The following is a 20,909-nucleotide window of genomic DNA, read 5'->3' on the forward strand; positions in this document are numbered from 1 at the left end:
TGGACTAGTTTATAATAAGAACTTTTATATGTTGTCAGGATTCTGAATTTCTTGTGCAATGTGCAGCATTGTACAAGTACCTGAAAAAGTGCTGCTCTTGCTGCAAATATCACTTATGTGCACATACACTAAATAAAACTAGCGTGATTTTGCTCATGGTATAGTGACATAAGAATTTTCACATTAGGTAAACCTTCTGTTCATTTAACTTGTCTTTTTTTTTTATTTTTGTGTTTGTTTTTCAGGTCTATTCAGGGTGCAAGTTTACCTTTTCAAAGATTCCAGCGCCCTATACAGTACACAAACGGGTAAGAAAGAATGGATGTTACTTTTCTTCCATGGTGCAGAACTTAAGGTTGAAATACCAAAGTGTTGGATATATTCTCCAGTACATTAGTAACACAGAGTTGAGATGGAATAGTCTAGGTCCAGTAGAGAAATTGGGGAATTCTCTGATGCATTTATCTGTCCGTGCTGTGGGACCTGAAAATGTGGCTCTTTTGTTTTTGCATCATCACATCACCTGCCATTAGTTGTAAACCAATATGACTTCATATACGTTTTTTCCTGTTCCACCTGGGATCCAGCTGTTTCTCTTTTGGCCATGGCAGTACCATCTATAACATCTGAAGGCATCCAAATATGTAAATCAAGATGATTCACTTGAGGATGCTCCAGGATGGTTTCTTAGGTCCACAGGTCCTGAAAGTCAGGTCAGCAACTTTGAGGGAATGTTTAAAATATATTAGCATTTGTTTACATACTTGAATTAAATGTGCAATTTGGACTTTATTTTGTATATTATATCAGATGTTACGTTTTCGAAATGGCTAGGAAGAATTGATTTAGAATTTCATCTTTTTTATTAAAACTTTGTTTGTAGAATATGCTTCTAAAGATCACTTGCACTGTTCACTCCTGCCTTCTAGTGTTGGCCGCAGACATTGTAAGTTAATGTCTAGTGACCCTAGCACGACTTTTTTGTCAACCCTCGACACAAACCTAGATGCCACAGAAGATTGTCATGCTGTCAAAGTGTGGCTGATCATTGTGAAGTTGTTAAACTCCATGTTGAGGTGGAAACATCGTAAAAAATAGAAATGCATGTACATTCCTTTCTAATACTGAGAAGCATGACCAGATGGATGACGTAGAATATTAAGGAGCCAGTTAAACTCAGGGTGGTTACTTTTGTGGTGGGGAAAAAATATAAACCATAACCCGATGACCCTCTCTACATAAGGGGCCATGTCTCACCCAACTCCTTGGTCGTCCACTCAGCAGCGAAAAGGGCATTTGGCCAAGGAACTGGGGATGCACCTTCTCAAGATTAGAAGAGCAGAAAAATTGACGCAGCATGAAAATGTGTCGATGTAGGGGCAGCAGCCAGTGGTCCATCACAAATTTTGTGGGTTTCCCTTTAAGATACAGTAAGTATCATGCGGAGGAGATGGAGCACATAGTCAAGCATCTTCTGGAAACTGGTAAATAACTTGTCCATAAAGTGATAGATCATCTTTAATGCAAACATTTGCTGTGAGTTTCAATATCCCCTTGAATACAGCACCAACAGGGGAGGGCAAGTGTAAAAGCGACAGCAGTACTGTAGTCTTTGGTGTTCCAAATGCATTAGACCTTTCAGGAAGGGTCATGCCCAAAAGTCCTTAACCGTAGGTGGCTTAAGAGGCAACAGTCAAAGAAAAGATCAAGGTGATTCTGGAAAAGGGTGCCTCAAACTCGAAGCAGTGACTTTCCAAGCATTCCCCCGATCAGAAAAACACCTGTCGGGGGAAGAATCAGGTTATTCTCACACTGGAAATAACCTCTGACAAGTAGGTCTTGTCTGTTAAACAAGAATACAGCTTGGAGTTCCACACCTCACTGTCGTAATCAGTCTGTAATATCAAACCCTGCTACAGGAGCAAGTACAAGTGCTTCTCGGCAATGGTGCCTCCACAACAGAGAATTCAAGCAGTGTTCTCCCTGTATTTCCTCATTCCAAAGAAGGAAGGTATCTTCCAGCCTACCCTTCTCCCTGGAGCCATTCCATTCTATTGGTGCATTTCAAGATGACAACCAGGGAGGATGTTATTCCACTGCTCTGCTCAGGAATTCACATGGCGAACCTTGACCTCAAGTATGCCTACTTTCACATCCCTATGATGGCCTCCTGCATTGCCTTAGTTTTGCATGTTTGACCTCACATGCACCCACTACAGAAGTGTTCATCAAGGTAATGATCACAAGCAACAGGTCAATGAAAATAGCTATAGCTGTAGAGCCCTCAATTCAACAGAGCAAGAACTTGTTGCACGGCTGACCATTTGTGGACCTTCAGCCTCAGGTGACCATTACCATAGATGCCTCACTCATGGGTGGGAGGCATTTCTGAATAACATGACAGTTGACCTGGTACCTGGGTGCAAGACCAATAAAAGTGTTACATCAACCTTCTAAAGATGATAGAGGTCCAGTTGGCTCTGACAGCATTCTACATGCTCATGTGATAGAAAAAAAGTCTGGATAAGGACAGTCAATATGCCCGCCATGTATTGCATCCAGAAACAAGACCCCGCTGTCAGTGGTAAGCCTATCCGTTTGGCACTGGGCCCATTCATCATCAGATCGGCTCCAACAAAACGTGCCTTGTTGGTTTTCCTTGGTGTACGGCGTGTAGCTGACAGGAGGAACAACTGATTTCTCGCCTTCTCGAAGAGTGGTTGTACTTCACCACATCTTTGTGGAATTGATCCGGAAACAAATCGCAGCTATGCTGTGTGATTTCTATTTCACCACCCGGTTAATTTAGGAGTCTATTCAAAAGGTCCGCTTACTCTATACTTGAACAATCTGGTTCGACTTGATCAGCACACACGATTTAAGGGTCTCTTTTTAAAACAATTTATTGTGTATTCTGAAGATGGCCACAACAGACCGAAACGTAGACTACCACATCTACTTCCCCAGCATGTTTGGCTATTGAGGAATTGTTCTCTATTGTTCTAGATTCATTTCCTTATTTTGATTTTTGGAATAGATGTTCACGACATTGATTTGTAGGCTCTTTTATGCATCCTCAATCATGGTGTTTTATTGTTTCTGATTGTAGCCTTTTGCATTTTTTGTTTACATTAAAAGTGTGTAATTTTGAGAAAAACAGATATACCCGTGTCTGAAAAATCTTTTTTTTTTATATATTAATTTATTTCATCTAAGTTTGGATATGTTCAAGGTTGAGCTACCTTTTGGGGCCCAACATACAAAAAAATTAACCTGTGCAACTGTTGACAGAGATTACTGAATGAATTACCTTGTAGGCATCCTTACCTATCAATAACTCTCCTGAGTATAGCCAGATTGTATGGCCATAGTCCGGACAGGGCAAATAAACATACTCTGGACTTTCTAAGTCATGATTTTACCTTTTTTTACCGGCCCAGAGATGGGGGAATGAGCACAGGGGCTGGGGGTTTAAACATCACTAGCCAGCCTCCGTTATCAAGCAGCTGCATATTTTCTGTAACCTAGCATTCAGCACACCCATGTAGCCTTCTCAGACAAGGTTTCGTCTTCACAGTGACAAATGGGGTTTTTAAATAAAAAATGGTAGGAGCTTTGGAATGCCTCCATTATTGGTTTTGTTCAAGCTCTCTACTTTTAGCTGGCACCCTTCTTGAGCAATGGATCTTTCAAAGATTCACTTGCTTAAATCCTTCCCGTCATAGATTGGGAATCCCATGGTAAATGTACAAGAGAAGTAAAGTCAATTGTTTATGGAAATACTTATGCAAACCATTACCTCCTCATCTGTCTTCCTCGACCAAGTCCTCAAGTCATGGATCTTGCTTCCTCAAATGCCTTATAAGAGATCTGGGGTAAATTCACTCTTTATGGCTATCAAACCAGCGCGGCCACTCCCATTATTACCTTACTAGCTATCTGTTAAGACCACTTATTTATAACCTTTGGCATTCCTCAAAAGATCACCCTATTTCCAAATGGTATAACAAGGTGGATAGTCTCTGCCATTAGTTTGACATTTCTAATCTGGTTGTCCTTTGAAAACTTCTATCTACTCATTTCAAAAGTGGAATACATTGTGGAATACGTTGACATTCCACTATTCCACTATCTGATCTATGCAGAGTGGCAACATGGAAAGCCAACACATATTTGTGAAGTACTATTGCTTGGATATGGAAGCAGCTATCGATGCGGCTCTTGGACAAGCAGTTCTTCAGGATCTGTTGTGCTGTGGTAAACCTCTTCCTGCTTCTCTCACCTGTCTAATATTGCCAATGTTATACCTGCCACATGATGGTTTGTACACTTCTCGCTCTTCTGATTCAAGTATGCGAATCTATGAAAGAGTCACTGCAGGAAACCAATGTTACATACGTGTAACGAAAGTCTCCAGTATCGATATCCTTCATAGATTCACGTGGCTGTCCCTCCTCCTTACTCAGCGGCTTTTATTACTTAGTCTTTTACGCATGCTTTTGAAGTGAAGGGGATACTAAAGCAAATTATTTGTGTATTTCTATGGAAATTTGATCTTATTGCCGTTGTAAATTTACTGTAGGACTGGCAGCTTGACAACTGGGAGTGTTTAAAGTATATGAACCTATGAAAGATACCAACCCTGGAGAATTATAGTTATGGTAAAGGAACGAATTTATTCTCATGAATGTTCTACATACAAAAGTAGAAACGCAGGTATGTACTCTAGGCAACTTAAAACAACAGTGTCTTTGGATAAAAATGTTTTTAAAGATGCACCTGGACTTACTTACCATGAGGATGTAGTACTGCCAGGCCCCTTCAAACAGGGAGTAAGATTTCTCTTTAGTATGGCTGAAGTCTGGTATGTTTTCAAGTTTTCTACCACCTTGAGACCTTGGTTGTCTAGGAAATGTAGATCCTAACATGTTTTAAGCAACATTTCTAAGAACACCATCCTGTAGTTCCCCACCTCTTTACTTTACTTACTTTACTTTGTGGACTTATTAAGCGCAAGTGAATCATCCCCGAAGGGATCTCTCGGCGCTGTGGGGGAAAGATGTGGGGTGACACGCCCATCTCGTACAGCCATGTCTTTAAACGTTTTTTAAACCTGGGTAACTCATTGCAAGCCCTGATGTTTGCTGGTAATTTGTTCCAGTGTCTCGGGCCAGATGACAGAAGGCTCTACAGCCCATTTATGCCCTCTGTATCTTCTGCGAGCACAGAAGGTTGGCATTACTGGATCTCAATTGTCGGGCCGGTTTATACCGCCTGAGTTTCTTGCTTAGGTAAAAGGGTCCTTTCCCCTGTAATGACTTAAAGACGACAATGAGCATCTTAAAAATGGCATGTTTCCTCACCGGGAGCCAGTGTAGCTGCTTCAGCAAGGGGGCGGACGGAGTCCGTGTCGGTTTGTTTAAGGCCAGACGGACTGCAGTGTTCTACACCACCTGTAGACGCATTAATAGGTCCTCCCTGGCCCCCACCAGCAGCGAGTTGCCATAGTCCAGCCGACTCACCACGAGTGACTATCACCTGGACCCGATCCAGCACGGTCGCTCCCCCCACGCTCCCTGACCCCAGCTCCTGCTCACGTTCTGGCTTGCTGGTGAGACCGAGACTGCAGATTGGTAACTGCTTTAATTTATTTAATTCACCTCGCGCTGTTGTTCATGTATTTAACTTGACTCGCGCTGTGAATTAATTATTTAATTCGACTCGCGCTGTGATATAATTATTTATTTTGAGTCGCGCTGGGATTTAAATATTTATTTAGACTCGCGCTGGGATTTATTTATTTCATTGTTGATCACGCTGGGAACTGATTTGTGCCCCCGGTGCCGTGGTGCATCTGCTGCCCCTGCCTTACTCTCCCTTTGACCCTCCATCTTGTTGACTTGTTCCCTGGCCCGCCCCTCCTCCCTGCTACTGCCTCCCAGCTGCTGCCCCTCCCACCCACGAATAGAGGGCTCCCTACCTCCTCTGACGCGCTGTGATCACCTGGACCCAATCCAGCACGGTCGCTCCCCCCACGCTCCCTGACCCCAGCTCCTGCTCACGTTCTGGCTTGCTGGTGAGACCGAGACTGCAGATTGGTAACTGCTTTCATTTATTTAATTCACCTCGCGCTGTTGTTCATGTATTTAACTTGACTCGCGCTGTGAATTAATTATTTAATTCGACTCGCGCTGTGATATAATTATTTATTTTGAGTCGCGCTGGGATTTAAATATTTATTTAGACTCGCGCTGGGATTTATTTATTTCATTGTTGATCACGCTGGGAACTGATTTGTGCCCCCGGTGCCGTGGTGCATCTGCTGCCCCTGCCTTACTCTCCCTTTGACCCTCCATCTTGTTGACTTGTTCCCTGGCCCGCCCCTCCTCCCTGCTACCGCCTCCCAGCTGCTGCCCCTCCCACCCACGAATAGAGGGCTCCCTACCTCCTCTGACGCGCTGTGATCACCTGGACCCGATCCAGCACGGTCGCTCCCCCCACGCTCCCTGACCCCAGCTCCTGCTCACGTTCTGGCTTGCTGGTGAGACCGAGACTGCAGATTGGTAACTGCTTTAATTTATTTAATTCACCTCGCGCTGTTGTTCATGTATTTAACTTGACTCGCGCTGTGAATTAATTATTTAATTCGACTCGCGCTGTGATATAATTATTTATTTTGAGTCGCGCTGGGATTTAAATATTTATTTAGACTCGCGCTGGGATTTATTTATTTCATTGTTGATCACGCTGGGAACTGATTTGTGCCCCCGGTGCCGTGGTGCATCTGCTGCCCCTGCCTTACTCTCCCTTTGACCCTCCATCTTGTTGACTTGTTCCCTGGCCCGCCCCTCCTCCCTGCTACCGCCTCCCAGCTGCTGCCCCTCCCACCCTCCGCCCCCCCACCATCCATTTATGGCCAATGCCCCCACGCGCAGCGTCCACGCGCTACGGCCGCGCCGAAGGTGCGCCAAAGGTAAGCCCGTCTACGCCCGTCCGCGCCTGGACCGCGCCTAGCACCAGAGCCCCTGGTCCTCGCAATGCCCAGCCCTCCCGCATTATTTACGATGCCTCCACCCTCCTAGCCCTTAACCCCGGCCGCTCCCCCAACTGCGTCCAAGCCGCTCCTGGACACACCCATGGACTCTTCTCATGCAACTCCTGCAAATTCGACGGCACCAAAACCAACTCCTCATCCACCGACACCAAGCAGAGACCCGACACCAACCACCTAAAATGCATCCTGCTCAACACCCGCTCAGTCCACAGACACGCCATCGAACTTTGGAATCTACTAGACACCATCTCTCCCGACGTCGCCTTCCTGACAGAAACATGGATGAACGCCTCATCAGCCCCTGACATCACCATTGCCATCCCGGAAGGATACAAGATCATCCGTAAGGATCGCATCGACCAAACAGGAGGAGGCATCGCTATCGTCCACAAGAACTCCATCCGCATCTCAACCAGCTCAGACGTCAACCTAGCTAGCGCCGAACACCTTCACTTCCAGATCCACACCGACCCCAAGACCACACTCAGAGGCACTCTCCTCTACAGGCCTCCAGGACCCCGTGCTAAATTCTGCGACGTTATCACCGACTTCATCACCCCACACGCCCTCCCCTCCGAGGAATACATCCTACTGGGAGACCTCAACTTTCACCTGGAAAAGAGCAACGACAGCAACACCACCTCCCTTCGGGACAACCTCGCGAACCTCGGACTCAAACAACTTGTCTCCACGCCCACCCACATCGCAGGTCACACACTCTACCCCATCTTCACCTCCAGCAAACATGTCTCCTTCAGTCACACCACTACCCTCCAGTGGACGGATCACAGCTGCGTACACTTTTTCTACAATAAAACCACCACTCACAACCGACCTCAACCTACTCTACGAAGAAACTGGAACAAAATCACCATCGACCAGATCTCCTCTTCGCTTCTTCAAAACCCACCTACCCACTCCTCAAACCCCGACCAAGCAGCATTTAACCTCACCCAGTGGCTATCCAACAGCGCCGACATCCTAGCACCGCCGAAAAAACGTCAAATCAAACTTGGCAGCAAAAACGCCTCCTGGTTCAATGATGATCTTAAGAAATCGAAGAAACTATGCCGCTCCCTGGAGAAGGCCTGGAAAAAAGACCCAAACACCAGCACCAGGGACGCCTTCAAAAACGCCACCCGCATACACCACCAACTGATCCGGACTGCCAAGAAAGCCGCATTCAAAGACCGACTAGACAACAACGCCCACAACAGCAAGGAACTATTCAACATCGTCAAAGAATTCACCAACCCCTCAGCCAACTCCAACGACATCACCCCCTCGCAAGCCCTCTGCGACTCCCTAGCCTCATTCTTCCACAACAAAATTGCAGACATCCACAACAGCTTCGACATCCAACCCGGAAACTATCCCACCCAATCTTCTGCCGTACCTGCACCCTCCTCGAACATCCTTAACAACTGGAACCCAATCTCCACCGAGGACACCATCCGCCTGATGAACTCCATCCACTCAGGATCCCCCACAGACCCATGTCCTCACCACATTTTCAACAAAGCAGACTCCATCATAGCACCACACCTCCGAGACGTCATCAACTGCTCCCTCAACTCCGCAACCTTCCCGGAAAGCTGGAAACATGCCGAACTCAGCGCCCTCCTGAAGAAACCCACAGCTGACCCCACCGAACTCAAAAACTACCGCCCTATCTCACTCCTTCCATTCCCGGCCAAAGTCATCGAAAAAGCGGTCAACAACCAGCTAGCCGCATTCCTCGAAACCAACAAATCCCTCGACTCCTCACAATCCGGCTTCCGAGCCAAACACAGCACGGAGACCGCTCTCATCGCAGCAACAGACGACATTCGAAATCTACTAGACAACGGAGAAACAGTCGCCCTCATCCTCCTCGACCTCTCCGCAGCCTTCGACACAGTCTGCCATAGCACTCTCCTACAGCGCCTCAATAACATCGGGATCCAAGGAAAAGCACTGGAATGGATCACCTCATTCCTCAACGGAAGAACCCAGAGAGTCCGCCTCCCACCATTCAAGTCCGAGGCCACTGAAGTCATCTGCGGCGTACCCCAAGATTCCTCACTCAGCCCCACCCTCTTCAACGTATACATGAGCCCCCTCGCAACAATTGCTCGCCAACACAACCTCAACATCATTTCCTATGCAGACGACACCCAACTGATCCTATCACTCACCAAACACCCCAACACCCCCAAAACCAACCTACATGAAGGCATGAAAGAAGTAGCAGAGTGGATGAAGCACAGCCGTCTGAAACTGAACTCAGACAAAACAGAAGTCCTTATCTTAGGCACCTCCCCCTCCGCTTGGGACGACTCTTGGTGGCCAGAGGCCCTTGGAAAAGCACCCATCCCGACGGACCACGCACGAAACCTGGGCGTCATCCTGGACTCCTCTCTCTCGATGAACAGACAAGTCAACGCAGTCTCATCTTCATGCTTCAACATCCTCCGCATGCTCAAAAAAACATTTCGCTGGATCCCCACCGAAACCAGAAAGACAGTCACCCATGCACTGGTTACAAGTCGCCTGGACTACGGAAACACCCTATACGCCGGTATCACCGCAAAACTCCAGAAAAAGCTCCAACGCATCCAGAACGCATCAGCCAGACTCATACTAGACATCCCACGCAAAGACCATATCTCTAGCCACCTGAAAAACCTCCACTGGCTCCCCGTCAATAAGAGGATTACTTTCCGACTCCTAACCCACGCACACAAAGCACTCTACGAACTTGGACCCGAATGCCTCAACACACGACTTTCCTTCTACACCCCCCCTCGCCAGCTTCGATCTTCCAACCAAGCCCTTGCTACCATTCCTCGCATCAATAAATCCACCATGGGAGGCAGATCCTTCTCCTACCTCGCAGCTAAAACCTGGAACTCTCTCCCCACCCACCTACGTCTCACACAGAACCACCTAGCATTCAGAAAGCAACTTAAAACCTGGATATTCGACAAGTAACTCCCTTCCCCTCCTCAAGCGCCTTGAGACCCTCTGGGTATGTAGTGCGCTATATAAATTTCTGACTTGACTTGACTTGACTTGGACAAGGGTTTTCCTCGCCGACAGAGGGATCCAGGGGAACATTTTTCTTAGCATCCTCATTGTGCCGAAGCACATACCGGATACTATCTTGACCTGTTCCTCCATGGATAGTTGATCATCTATCCTAACACCCAGATTCTTGGCCCAACTACTGGGTGGAGGGGCCTCCCCTAACTCGGGTGGCCACCACTCGGGGGACTCAAAAGTCTCCGCCTTTACAAAAAGCAAAGTTGCAGTTTTTGAGGAATTCAGTTGCAGGCGATTTCTCCTCATCCAGACAGCAATACTGGACATGCAGCTTCTAAATTTCCCTTGGGTTGACATATCTTCCTCGATGGGAACGATTAGCTGCATGTCATCTGCATATGAGATGGTTTTGAACCCATAACTTCTGATGATATCTGCCAAAGGTGTCACATAGGCATTGAACAGGGTCGGGCTCAACACTGAGCCCTGCGGAACACCCCTATCTACCCCTGCTGTCTGAGATACAAATGACCCAAACTGGATACTCTGTGTCCGTCCCGATAAAAAACTCTGGATCCACTCAAGAGCTTTACCCCTCACCCCGATCCCCCTCCATCTGTCCAGCAGTAATCGATGTGAGATGGTATCAAAAGCTGCTGACAGATCGAGGAGGACGAGGATCACTGGAATCCCTCTGTCTAGTGTCATTCGATTGGTGTCTGTCACTTCCAGCAGTGCAGCTTCAGTGCTATGAGATGCACAGAAGCCAGACCCCCAATCAGCTCCATCACAAGGATAGGTAGGGATGAAGCTAGAATTTGTGGGTTTTACAGCCGGTTTCCCTTAACAGAACAGGAGAGTAGGTGTACTTAAAATGGAGCGGAAATAACCACCCGAAGAGAGCTGTTGTCATTTAGAGATCAGGACTACAAATACACACCTCTCCTGCACAAGGAGTCCATGTCATCCGACCCAGTGTGCCTTGACACATTACTCCTTTGCATCTAAGAGTCAGTGGGCATCAAGGCAGTGGCCCTGCAGTGCTTGAGAGTATTCTTGTCCTCCAGCAACCACTAGGGAATGCACTGCACACTGGGGATTAATGCTAGATTTTCTCTGGTGAGATCAGGTTTGGTGTGGTTGTGAGACTGGTCCATAACAGCAGAGTTCTAGTGAGGCTAGTGTTGCCCACCATCCCTCGTATTCACCTTCTCCCACAAGTTTAATGTATTTTAGGGGTAAGGGCACTCAAGGTTATAGATAGTGTTGTTGTGGTTCTTGGTTCAGAAAAGTCTCTAGTGCCTCTAATACTCCAGAGAGTATGTGTGTATACTTGTAAAGCGCACTGACGCCCCATCTCGGGGCATCCTGGCGCTGTATACCACTGTGGAACCCTTCCTGGCTTTCCCTGTGAGGTGTCCCCTCCTGGGCACCCCCAAGGTGAGGCCAGGCATCCCAGCGCTGTTGGGGCCGTTGTGGAGATTAAGCAAGCTATTGCCCAGAGTTGCAGAGTGGGACCCATGATTAGAGTAGGCACCAAGGCGAGAATTATCGAGTCCGCGGACATTGAGCCCGAAGACCCTGCCGCGTCGGGAATTGAACCCTGGTCCCGGGCCTGACCTCTGCATCAGGGTCTGCCGCTTCTAACCAGTGAGCCACACTTCTCCACAAAAAGGCAACTGTTCAAGTGTGGCAATGAGAAACGGAGGCCATCTCCCCACCCTTGTCATGCCCTTAGTAGCTTGTTTAGGTTTCTTTGGCTATTCCTGGTTGGGCCATTTAAAGCATCTCTAATCCTGCATGTATGGATTAAGCCCCGTTTGCCGGATTTACTGTTAAGGCCTGTGTCACTAAGAAAACTGAATGGTTTGTAATTGAAACAGGTCTCCAGGGTTAGAGCTGTGGGCCCTCTGCAGTTGGTATTGGGAGATGCACTGTGCAGCCCAGCACAGCAAGAAGCTCCGTTTGAGACTCATGAAAACACAAAACAAAATGTATTAAAACCATGTTTAAATACTTGAATCATTATGAATATGGGCAGACCATTCCCCGTGAAAAACTGTTTTTACAAGCAGTAAGGCTCCCATTTTAAAACGTGTTCCTGTCTGACTGAGCCTGCAATGGCGTTGCAATAGACTACCTCCATAGTGTGTCCTTAATCCACCAGGGACAAGATGTCTCTCTAAGGCCAGCAACATCAACCCGACTCTCTCTTTAAAAGGAGGTACAAGTGGTACAGTGGAAGATTGCTGCACACCACCCAGCACTCTGGGACTTCTGAAGATCTCGACAGTATGAAGTTCAGAAGAGTACTGAAAATCCATCAGCTGCACTTTCTCTCTGGAATTCCTTGCCATCCGTTGGCCTTTACTCAATTCCCATATGGCCCAAAGTCTTCAGTGATGTTTGGTCAACTCCTACTTTTAGCTCTCTGGCATGCTAAAGAAATGTGGGCGCAACACAAATCTTACAAATAAAATGTTATCCATTGTTCATTCCACTGTCTAACAATATGTTCATTCTTCTCCATGTGTAAGAAACTATGGGAAAATTGACAAGATGCACCTTTGGAAGGCCTCAAAAACATTTGATTGTGAACTTTTGTTTTTGGAGCCTTTTTGATACCTTTTACATGCAACTCTTTGCGAATGTTACTAATGTCATGTGTGAGGATGCACAACTTATTTATAGAGTAGTCATATTTCTCAAAGTGGCACTTAGAACGTTGGAAAAGGCAACTGTTCAAGTCCATGATAAAGGCTGCATGGAATGGCGGTAAGGAATAAAATAATACAACGTCCATTGAGACTCCCGAGCAATTCAACTAATACAAGGAAGTTGAGGACTGTTTGGCCTGCATATCAAGTGTGACAATTACATTAGAAATGAAGCAGCTCTTGTAGCAGTGATTGGGAGGCTGAAAAGTTTTCCTTTTTTTAATTATATAGTTATTTTGCAGCTGTATATAAAACTAAGAAGGGGGAAAAAGTGCGTCCTAAGCCTGCTGTTTTTAAACGGCAATCAGTCTCAGATACAGAAGAGTCATTTTATGTCATTAGTAGCTTTTACGTATATGCCCGTCCTGTATGAACAATGAATTAACCTAGTCATGCATAGGTCGATGGTTTCACAAATATAATCACTTTGTCAGCAATTTTGTAATGTCTGTTCTTGCAAGTATTTATCGCGTAGTACTATTTTGTACTGTTTCATGACCTTTGTACTGGTGATGATTTTAATTAAGCAACACAAACCATTTAATCAATCAAGAATGTTACTTATTCAATAGTGTCATCGCAACAGTTTGTACCTGGGGAAGTACTTATCAGATTGCAAAAAGTGCACATAGTATTATGTTATTGTTTTGATGCACTTATGATATTTATTAAAAGAGAATATACTTAACTTTTCTAATATGCATTTAAAGGTAAATGGGCAGTGGAAAGGTGCAAGTGCAGGTGGCTGTGGTAATTTCAAAGATTCCTACAAGAACAACCCCATCTTCCAGTTCCAAGTGGAGAGGTCTGGCCCATTGCTGGTGGAACTAAGAGGGCCCAGGTAAGTGTCTACTTCCTAAACGGTGCCTACTTTATTGTCTGGCTCCCTCTACAGTTTTGTAGCTTGCCAGCTGCTTGTTTCCACTGTGTTTTTGGGGGCTACTGTAAAGATGTCTCCTAAGTAAGTTTCAATATTTTAATGCTCGTAGGAAAATAGGTACATCATCTTTGTGTATCATTGGTCCATCATAGCGTGATTTATTCTTGATTTTCATGGTAAGCAAAAACTAGTCATAGAGTAGTCCTTCAGCTAATTTTAATTCTAAGTAGCACCCTGAGGTCTGGCATAGTAATAAACCATTAAAATGGACTTCTCCGACATCCAGATAGAAAATATGAAGTGCGGACCTAGCAATCCTCACTGTAGTCCAATCACGCTCATACCAGCCCCAACTAAAATGTTGGAATAGCTGTTGTCTTTCCACTTAAGGTCCTACCCTGTGGACAATAATAATCTTTGTGATTTTCAGGCAGGTTTCAGGCTTCATAGAAGCACAGCAACTGTCTTAGTAAGAAGAGAGGGGGTTTATATTTGGTTTCACTCCATTTCCACCAACAGAACCCAGGAAAAACCTTCCACCGTACCACCCCACGAAGACGAGACTAACTTGAGGTGTCAGTCAGGGATTTGTGAAGTCTCTCAGCCTGTTCAATATCAATATCCAGCCATCACCCAAACTCAAGTCCCTTGGCATGTTTATCTCTGTGTATGCCGATGATACCCAGAATATCCTTATTAGATGGCTGTGAATGAACTGTGAAAAGACTGCAATATTACATGTGGCGGATAAAGGCCACATTTGGTGTGAAGATTTCTGGTCTAAGGAACTCCAACTTTTCATCTCAGTTGATAATGGAGTAAATGGGTCACATTCAATAAAGAGCTCACATTGACAGCACTGGTTTCTTTCTTCTGCCTGTTTCTACCAAATTATAGTGCTCTGCATAATCCCTCTTTGTTGGGCTATTCATGGCCAGTTGTCTCCCCCCACTGTATTAATGTGGTGTAGGCTTACAGGATTGTGCTATATTTAGGTCTTTTGTAGAGGGGACATTTCACGTATTCTGGTTAATTAAAAATGCCTCCGTGAGACTGTTGACCAATCCCTCAAGATGCACACTTTTTGATGAAGCAGCACTTGATTCCCATCAATGCCAGAATTATAATCAAAGTCACTACCTTTTGTTTACCATAAGTCTCCGCTCCGCATATCTTGAAAAATATGATTTCAGGATTATCTCCCAGGTCACTTCTTTCACCTAGCACCTTCCTACTTTGGATTACCAAATTCCCTAGGGTAACAGGTGTTGATGGTACCTTCTCAGTGCTACGGCCCAGGCGGTGGAACATTCTTGTGTCGTTTTAGATGCAAGACTCATCTGTTAGACTTAAAGAACAAACTCAAAACATGGCTTTTTGAGAAATAACGAGTGTCCCTGGTCTTCCAGTCTTCACACTTTTTGTTAAGCGCCAAAAACACCCTTAAGGTGTAGGTGATCCTTATAAGAATAAAAAGCTGATTGTACCAAATGTGAACTATGACTGTAACTTATCCAATCTTATATTGTGAAGACGTCCGTGCACCATATGGAAGAGTGTTCAAATGCAGGTTGTGCTTTTTTGGTATCGATGCACTCATACAGTACTAGATTTCAAAGTATGTTTGATGCATTTCAGAATATAAACACAGATTGTGTCCTGTTTTTGAGATCTTGAAGTACTGATGTTAGTCAGGACCTGAAACGACAATTGGTTTTTACTGCTCAGTACATATAGAAAGGCTTGTGGGCAAGATGCTCTTTCTTTCTGTGCAGGAAACACATTTGCATGATTAGTTTACTCCAGTGAGAATATAATCGTGTGACTCAAGGAATGTATGTGAGTTTACAAAAATGAGAAAATAATGCTATGGCATCTGTATAACTTGCTCATGGTCTAAGTTGCTCAGTTTTCACTGAAGGTTTGTGAAAGAGCACCATATAATTTAATAACAGAGATGTTGACTTGAAGCATCTAAGTGCTCTTGTTTGCTTTCCCTGTTCATGCTACAGGCAGTACAGCGTGGGGTTTGAGGTGGTCACTGTCTCCTCTGTCGGTGAACCAGGACCTTCAGGCTTCCAGAAGAAGAGCAGCGGAGATTACAGGTAAATTCAACCTTTGTCTTTAACTTGCTGTTCCACGGCTTACTGAGAAGGGCGAGTGTTGTGAACAGGGTTATACTATCTGCTGCTTCGAGTATTGCAAATCGGTCAGAGAGAAGAAATGGAGGATAGTTGCTCTTGGAAGGTAACAGTGATAGAGTGGGCCACATGTGATAAGGTGTTCTCTTTGAGTGCAGAGTTGCGAATTGGAGGTTAGTAAGTAGCTTGTTTTAGATACTAAGCAGACTTTCTTTGTTTCAGAAAAGAATACTGAGAAACAGGACAGTAGTTGGTGTGCTTGTGTATTTTATTTTCATTTATTTGATATTCACATCAACATTTAGGTAAAATAACATTATTTTAGTACAGTAGATGGTGGGAGGAAGTCGCACATGGAGGGACAGAAATTAGACCTGAGGTCTTGAGGAATAAGAGAGTGAAAAATTAATAACATGTACCCATTATTAAGGGTGAGGTGGCAAAGCAATGAGGAGACCATGGAAACAATGATTTTCAGCTCTGATGCAGCTGTGAGGGTTCGTGCTAACAGCCCGTTTGTGTTCAGCAAGATATTCAGTACCCCAACCGCTCAACATGGCCATTTCATTAAATAAGATACAATGATTTTTAAAATCTCATTTGTCTGTGTCTATTTTAGGTTACCATCTTAAACCTGCTTTGTTGCTTCGTAGTGTTAAAATTTCTCATATTTCTAAGCTCTGGTCAATAAACCTTACTTTTATCACAGTGATAACTTTTATGAGAGATTTCTAATTTTATTCCTGTATCGCATTTTTTGCAGATGTGGGTTTTGCTATCTGGAGCTGGAGAGCATCCCTGCTGGGGTTTACAATATTATCCCCACTACCTTTCTTCCTCAACAAGAGGGTCCCTTCTTCTTGGACTTTAACAGCGCAACCCCGGTCAAGATATCGTCACTACAATGATAGGGAAACTGAAACTATGCAACACCCTCAGGATCACGGACAATGGCTAGGACTTGTAGAAATCACAATCGCTTCCAGAGACTGCACGAAGGAAGCTATGGAGCACATAAAGTTTACATGAAGTAATCAAAGTATCGCACTTGCCACAGCGTCTAATCACACTGGTTGGCTGGCGAAAAAGTCAGGATCTACGTCATCGCCTTAGATCGACAATCTGTTTCTCTAGGACAGATGCCAAAGGAAAACAGGGATGGTTGGGGCCCTCCAAATGGTGGTGCCTTGTGTGGACTTGGGGAACTCTGAATGTAAAAAAGTGTTTGCCAGCCTTGTTTGAGGCGCAAATCTGGAATGTCACATGAAATGCTGTTAATTCTGACAGGAAGTCAGACAAAGTACATTTGTTCAGGAGTGAATAGCTACATTTTGTGAGTTGTGGGGTAGAGTCAAACCCTCTCTAGATGTTATGTGAACTATAGCATGTTCAGGTGCAATAGTGACTAAAGGGAAGGATACATCCCAGTCTGTCACAAAAGTTTACAGAATGTGTTGGTGAGGGTGGTTTGATGATATTGCACAGGAGCGTTTTATGGATTCTGTAGGTTTCACTATGATAGGATGTTATGTGCACGCGTAGGTCTGTAGGAAATATTTGATGGCAACCTGGTGAAACGGAATAGTGATAAGTTGCCCACCGGATACTTCCTCTTATTCAATATGGACCTGAAGGAGAAACTGACACCTAAAGCAATATGGCAGTCTAGTCCCATGTTACATTCAAAGGCGTCTAGTTAAAGATGCAGCATGTGGTACCATGTTTATCTTATATTTCACCAACATGTTCACTTAATATATTCTACAACTTTAATATTGTTTGCATTCTATTATTTATAGGGTACCTATATGTCATATTTAGACTGTGCAATATGTCAAGTGATATACCTACAACTGATGTCAGCACTGTAAGTCTTGTGCTAATGAGGCCAGCTGAACGTGCTATTCCAAGGCTGTCAGACAATTGGGTCCAGAATACAAGTTGTCAGGAGTTCTTTGCAGAGATTTTGGATGGCCGGAATTTCCAGTACCGGACGGACTCGCTGCATAGAATTAGTTGAAGTACAAGTTATACCCCTAGAAATGGGTATTAACTGTGTCGACTCAGACGTTCATGGTAGAATTATCGATTCCAGGGGGTTTAACACCGATATTTTCCACCTGCTGTTAGCAGGTTGTATATGTTTACAAGGTCTCCTAGGGCAATGGCAAGGTTGGGGAATGGTAGAAAGTTGGCAGGAGTGGAGGAGAGCATTACAACCATGTAATGCTCCCTTTGTCCCTTGACAGAGTGTCAGGTGGCAGCTGAAGAATGGCTCCGGGTTGGAGTGCAGTTGTGTCCCAAGGCGAACGTATCTGCTGGATTTTCCAGCTAGTAAAATCAGGTAAATTGCTTCAGGACATACAAAATATGTGTGCCGGAATATCAACCCACATGGATCTCCGCACAACTTGTAAACTGGAAACCTATCTACCTAGAAACTGCAGGGAATGTTCTTTGAAAGGCTGCCACTGTACCTGGAGGTGGAAAATGGTGTTGGCTGGGCTGTTGACTAATGAGGAAGTAGAAGAAATTTGACAAATATCACAATTTAGAAGACCGTGAACTTCAAAGCCTAGCAATTTTGGTAGGTGACTGACATAAGGCTTGTGGTTTCATTGGCTACTATTTGCCTGTCCTGCTTGTTGCTAGTACGTGCCAAGCCGCACCTTTGATGGCTTCTGGTTCAGCTCTCCTCCCCGGTAGGGCTCTCAGTAGATTCTGCATCGTGGCACAGAGCCTGTTTCGTTTTTCCTGCCTCCCAACCACATTACCAAAATACTCACAGTGGTGAAGTCATACTATGAAGCCCAGGAATTGAACATCCTGTTAACACCTCTACATTTTGTTACTTTGTTCCTAGAGGGTGGGTTATTATCCAGAACAGCTTGATTTTGTTCCCCGTGGCCGTATTGGTACATGGCCCCAGAATATGACTTTCTTACTGTAAATACTTACTCCTTGCTTCCCGCCTACATGATACCAGGTCTTGGCAGCAATTAAAACCAGTCTTCAAACTCGCACATATGCACTTGAGCTGAGCCTGCGTATACCTGAAGATCTTCGCCAGACAAAGGGCTGTATGAGAGGTGAGAAAGAAGAGTTTTCCAAAGCAAAGCACTTGAAACAAATGTTTTCTGTATTTCATCTGTCTTTTAAGTCCATACGATCTTAGTAAAATAGTTTTAGATCCATCCAACTTCTTCCTGATCATAATACTTGAATCCTCCATCCCGAAGGTTCTGCGCTTCATATGTGAATAACATCTTCCTTTAAACGAGAGGTCATGAATGTGTAGAGTAGTACCCACTGAGTGACCAGTGCACATAAATAGCCCAGGAGAGGCAGGAGGGGGCTTCATAATGAAGGGCAGGAACCACTTTTTGAGGGATGATAGACGTTGTAGCCAGAAGCAAGAGAGATTGGATTTGGGGTTATCAAACTGCAAAAGTGGCTCCTATTCTGAGAAGAGTGCAGCAGTGGGGAGACACACAGATGAGTTGCGAGGCTTTCATGTCCACTATAAATGTTTCTCAGAAAACTGTCATATTTTTCCAATTTCCAATTTTGGCCTGGTAGTGACTTTTGCATATAAGTGAGAAAATGAAAGACCAGGTAGAAAATATAAAAGAGTAACCAATCTTACAAAAACAGATAAGGAACGGGTAGAGTGTAATGATGATTTTGCTCACACTGAGTTGTAGGGAGTATCCAGTAGTAACTTCAGTTGTCCTGCCTGTAGCAGATTGGGGTCTTCCTTGTCCAAGCTGACCCTAGAGGGAAGGTAAAAAGACACTTCTATTCACTTGGCCTTGGGGATTTCAGAGTCTCTTCTGCAAGTGAACAAGCAACCGGCGACGACTTTTGAGTCAAGCATATTACCAAAAAGATGTAAGGTAGGTAATGTGGGGGTATCAAACTTATTTGGCAGAACTCTACAGGCTTTGGTCCACCCATTACCAGGCCAACCATAAACCTTTTCCAATTTCGTTTTTTTAATTTCAAACTTTTGTTTAACCATGTCTGCCACTTGAGAGGGAGACAACCCCTGGAACGGGAGAATGAGTGATTCTGGGTAGCTAAGAAAGCCAAACTATAAAGCGCAGAGTTCTTTAAGGAAAAAAATACAGTGACAACCGTTGATGAAGTTGGGGAAAAACAAAGCCATTCTGCCAATATAATAATACTGAAGAAGACTATGTTTTAAAAAATAGGACCGCTTCTTCGCACTTCCTTGGCTTTATCTCAGTGTATGAAATGTCCATGGGGAGGGGGGGGGGGGGGGGGTCATTTTGGCAAAAAAACATTCTGGTCTAACTTACTCACTATGATAGATCTCCATGTTTTATATTTCACAAATTTGTTGTGAGAATATAAACACTGCTGAATAAAACATTTTGCTGGACTTTTATTACAGGGTATTCTCGCAACGCCCACTGGAAATTGTTGGCTCACCTGCCGTGTTTAACTTGTGACATACTGTATTTATGGTGGGAACATTGTCAAGCACTGCTGAACATCTGTTTTGGACATCCTAAAATGTCTCCTAAAGCCTCTTAAGAATATTTGCCTCTCTTGCACCGTACATTCATGTATGTTAATGGGCAAAAATAAAAAGTGCTTCTAAACATCAATTTATGTCTACATTTCTTGGGTAATTACCCCAAATCCTACCTTACAAAGTCGATGCTTGTGCTATACTAGTTACAATTGATGTTTTACTTAAGAATTGTGACCTAATACTAGCTGTTTTATTGCAAAATGCACTCTTATGGACCTGAGGATGCTTTTTGTGCTAAGAAAATAGCGCTAAATGAAACAGAACATGACCAGCTGCAGTCTCTTTCGATCTGCTGCTGTGCTCTAGCAGAAGACATTTTTGCCATAAATTACTCTAAATTACGCAAGCAGGTGTAGCCGAGTCATTTTTGTCTATTTTGCATAACAAAAGTAACACAAAATTACTCTGATTACTCTGATGTAGTTACAGTTACAATGCAGCATGTTTGTTATGTTTTGTTATGATCAGTAGTTTTTAGATAGCATACATCCTCTGTTTGCATTGGCACCTTTGCACCGGAATGTATATATTT

The 20,909-nt window shown here is 44.5% G+C and overlaps 1 protein-coding gene across 4 annotated transcripts in view; it reads left to right on the top strand.

Annotated features, from left to right (window-relative positions):
• The window catches only part of CAPN7 (calpain 7), a 264,535-nt gene extending 244,085 nt beyond the window's left edge, over nt 1–20,450 (top strand). For 3 of the 4 annotated variants that reach the window (XM_078663888.1, XM_078663890.1, XM_078663889.1), the window contains 4 exons: nt 246–308; nt 13,506–13,636; nt 15,688–15,780; nt 16,580–20,450. In XM_078663888.1, coding sequence (XP_078520014.1) covers nt 246–308; nt 13,506–13,636; nt 15,688–15,780; nt 16,580–16,724 — 432 coding nt within the window. In that variant the 3' untranslated portion in view covers nt 16,725–20,450. The remainder of the gene's footprint in view (nt 1–245; nt 309–13,505; nt 13,637–15,687; nt 15,781–16,579) is intronic. The other variant, XM_078663891.1, reaches the window with a different exon arrangement.
• Nucleotides 20,451–20,909: the final 459 nt, after the last annotated feature.

This window comes from Lissotriton helveticus, chromosome 10 (assembly GCF_964261635.1).
Source record: "Lissotriton helveticus chromosome 10, aLisHel1.1, whole genome shotgun sequence".
NCBI classification, from domain to species: domain Eukaryota; kingdom Metazoa; phylum Chordata; class Amphibia; order Caudata; family Salamandridae; genus Lissotriton; species Lissotriton helveticus.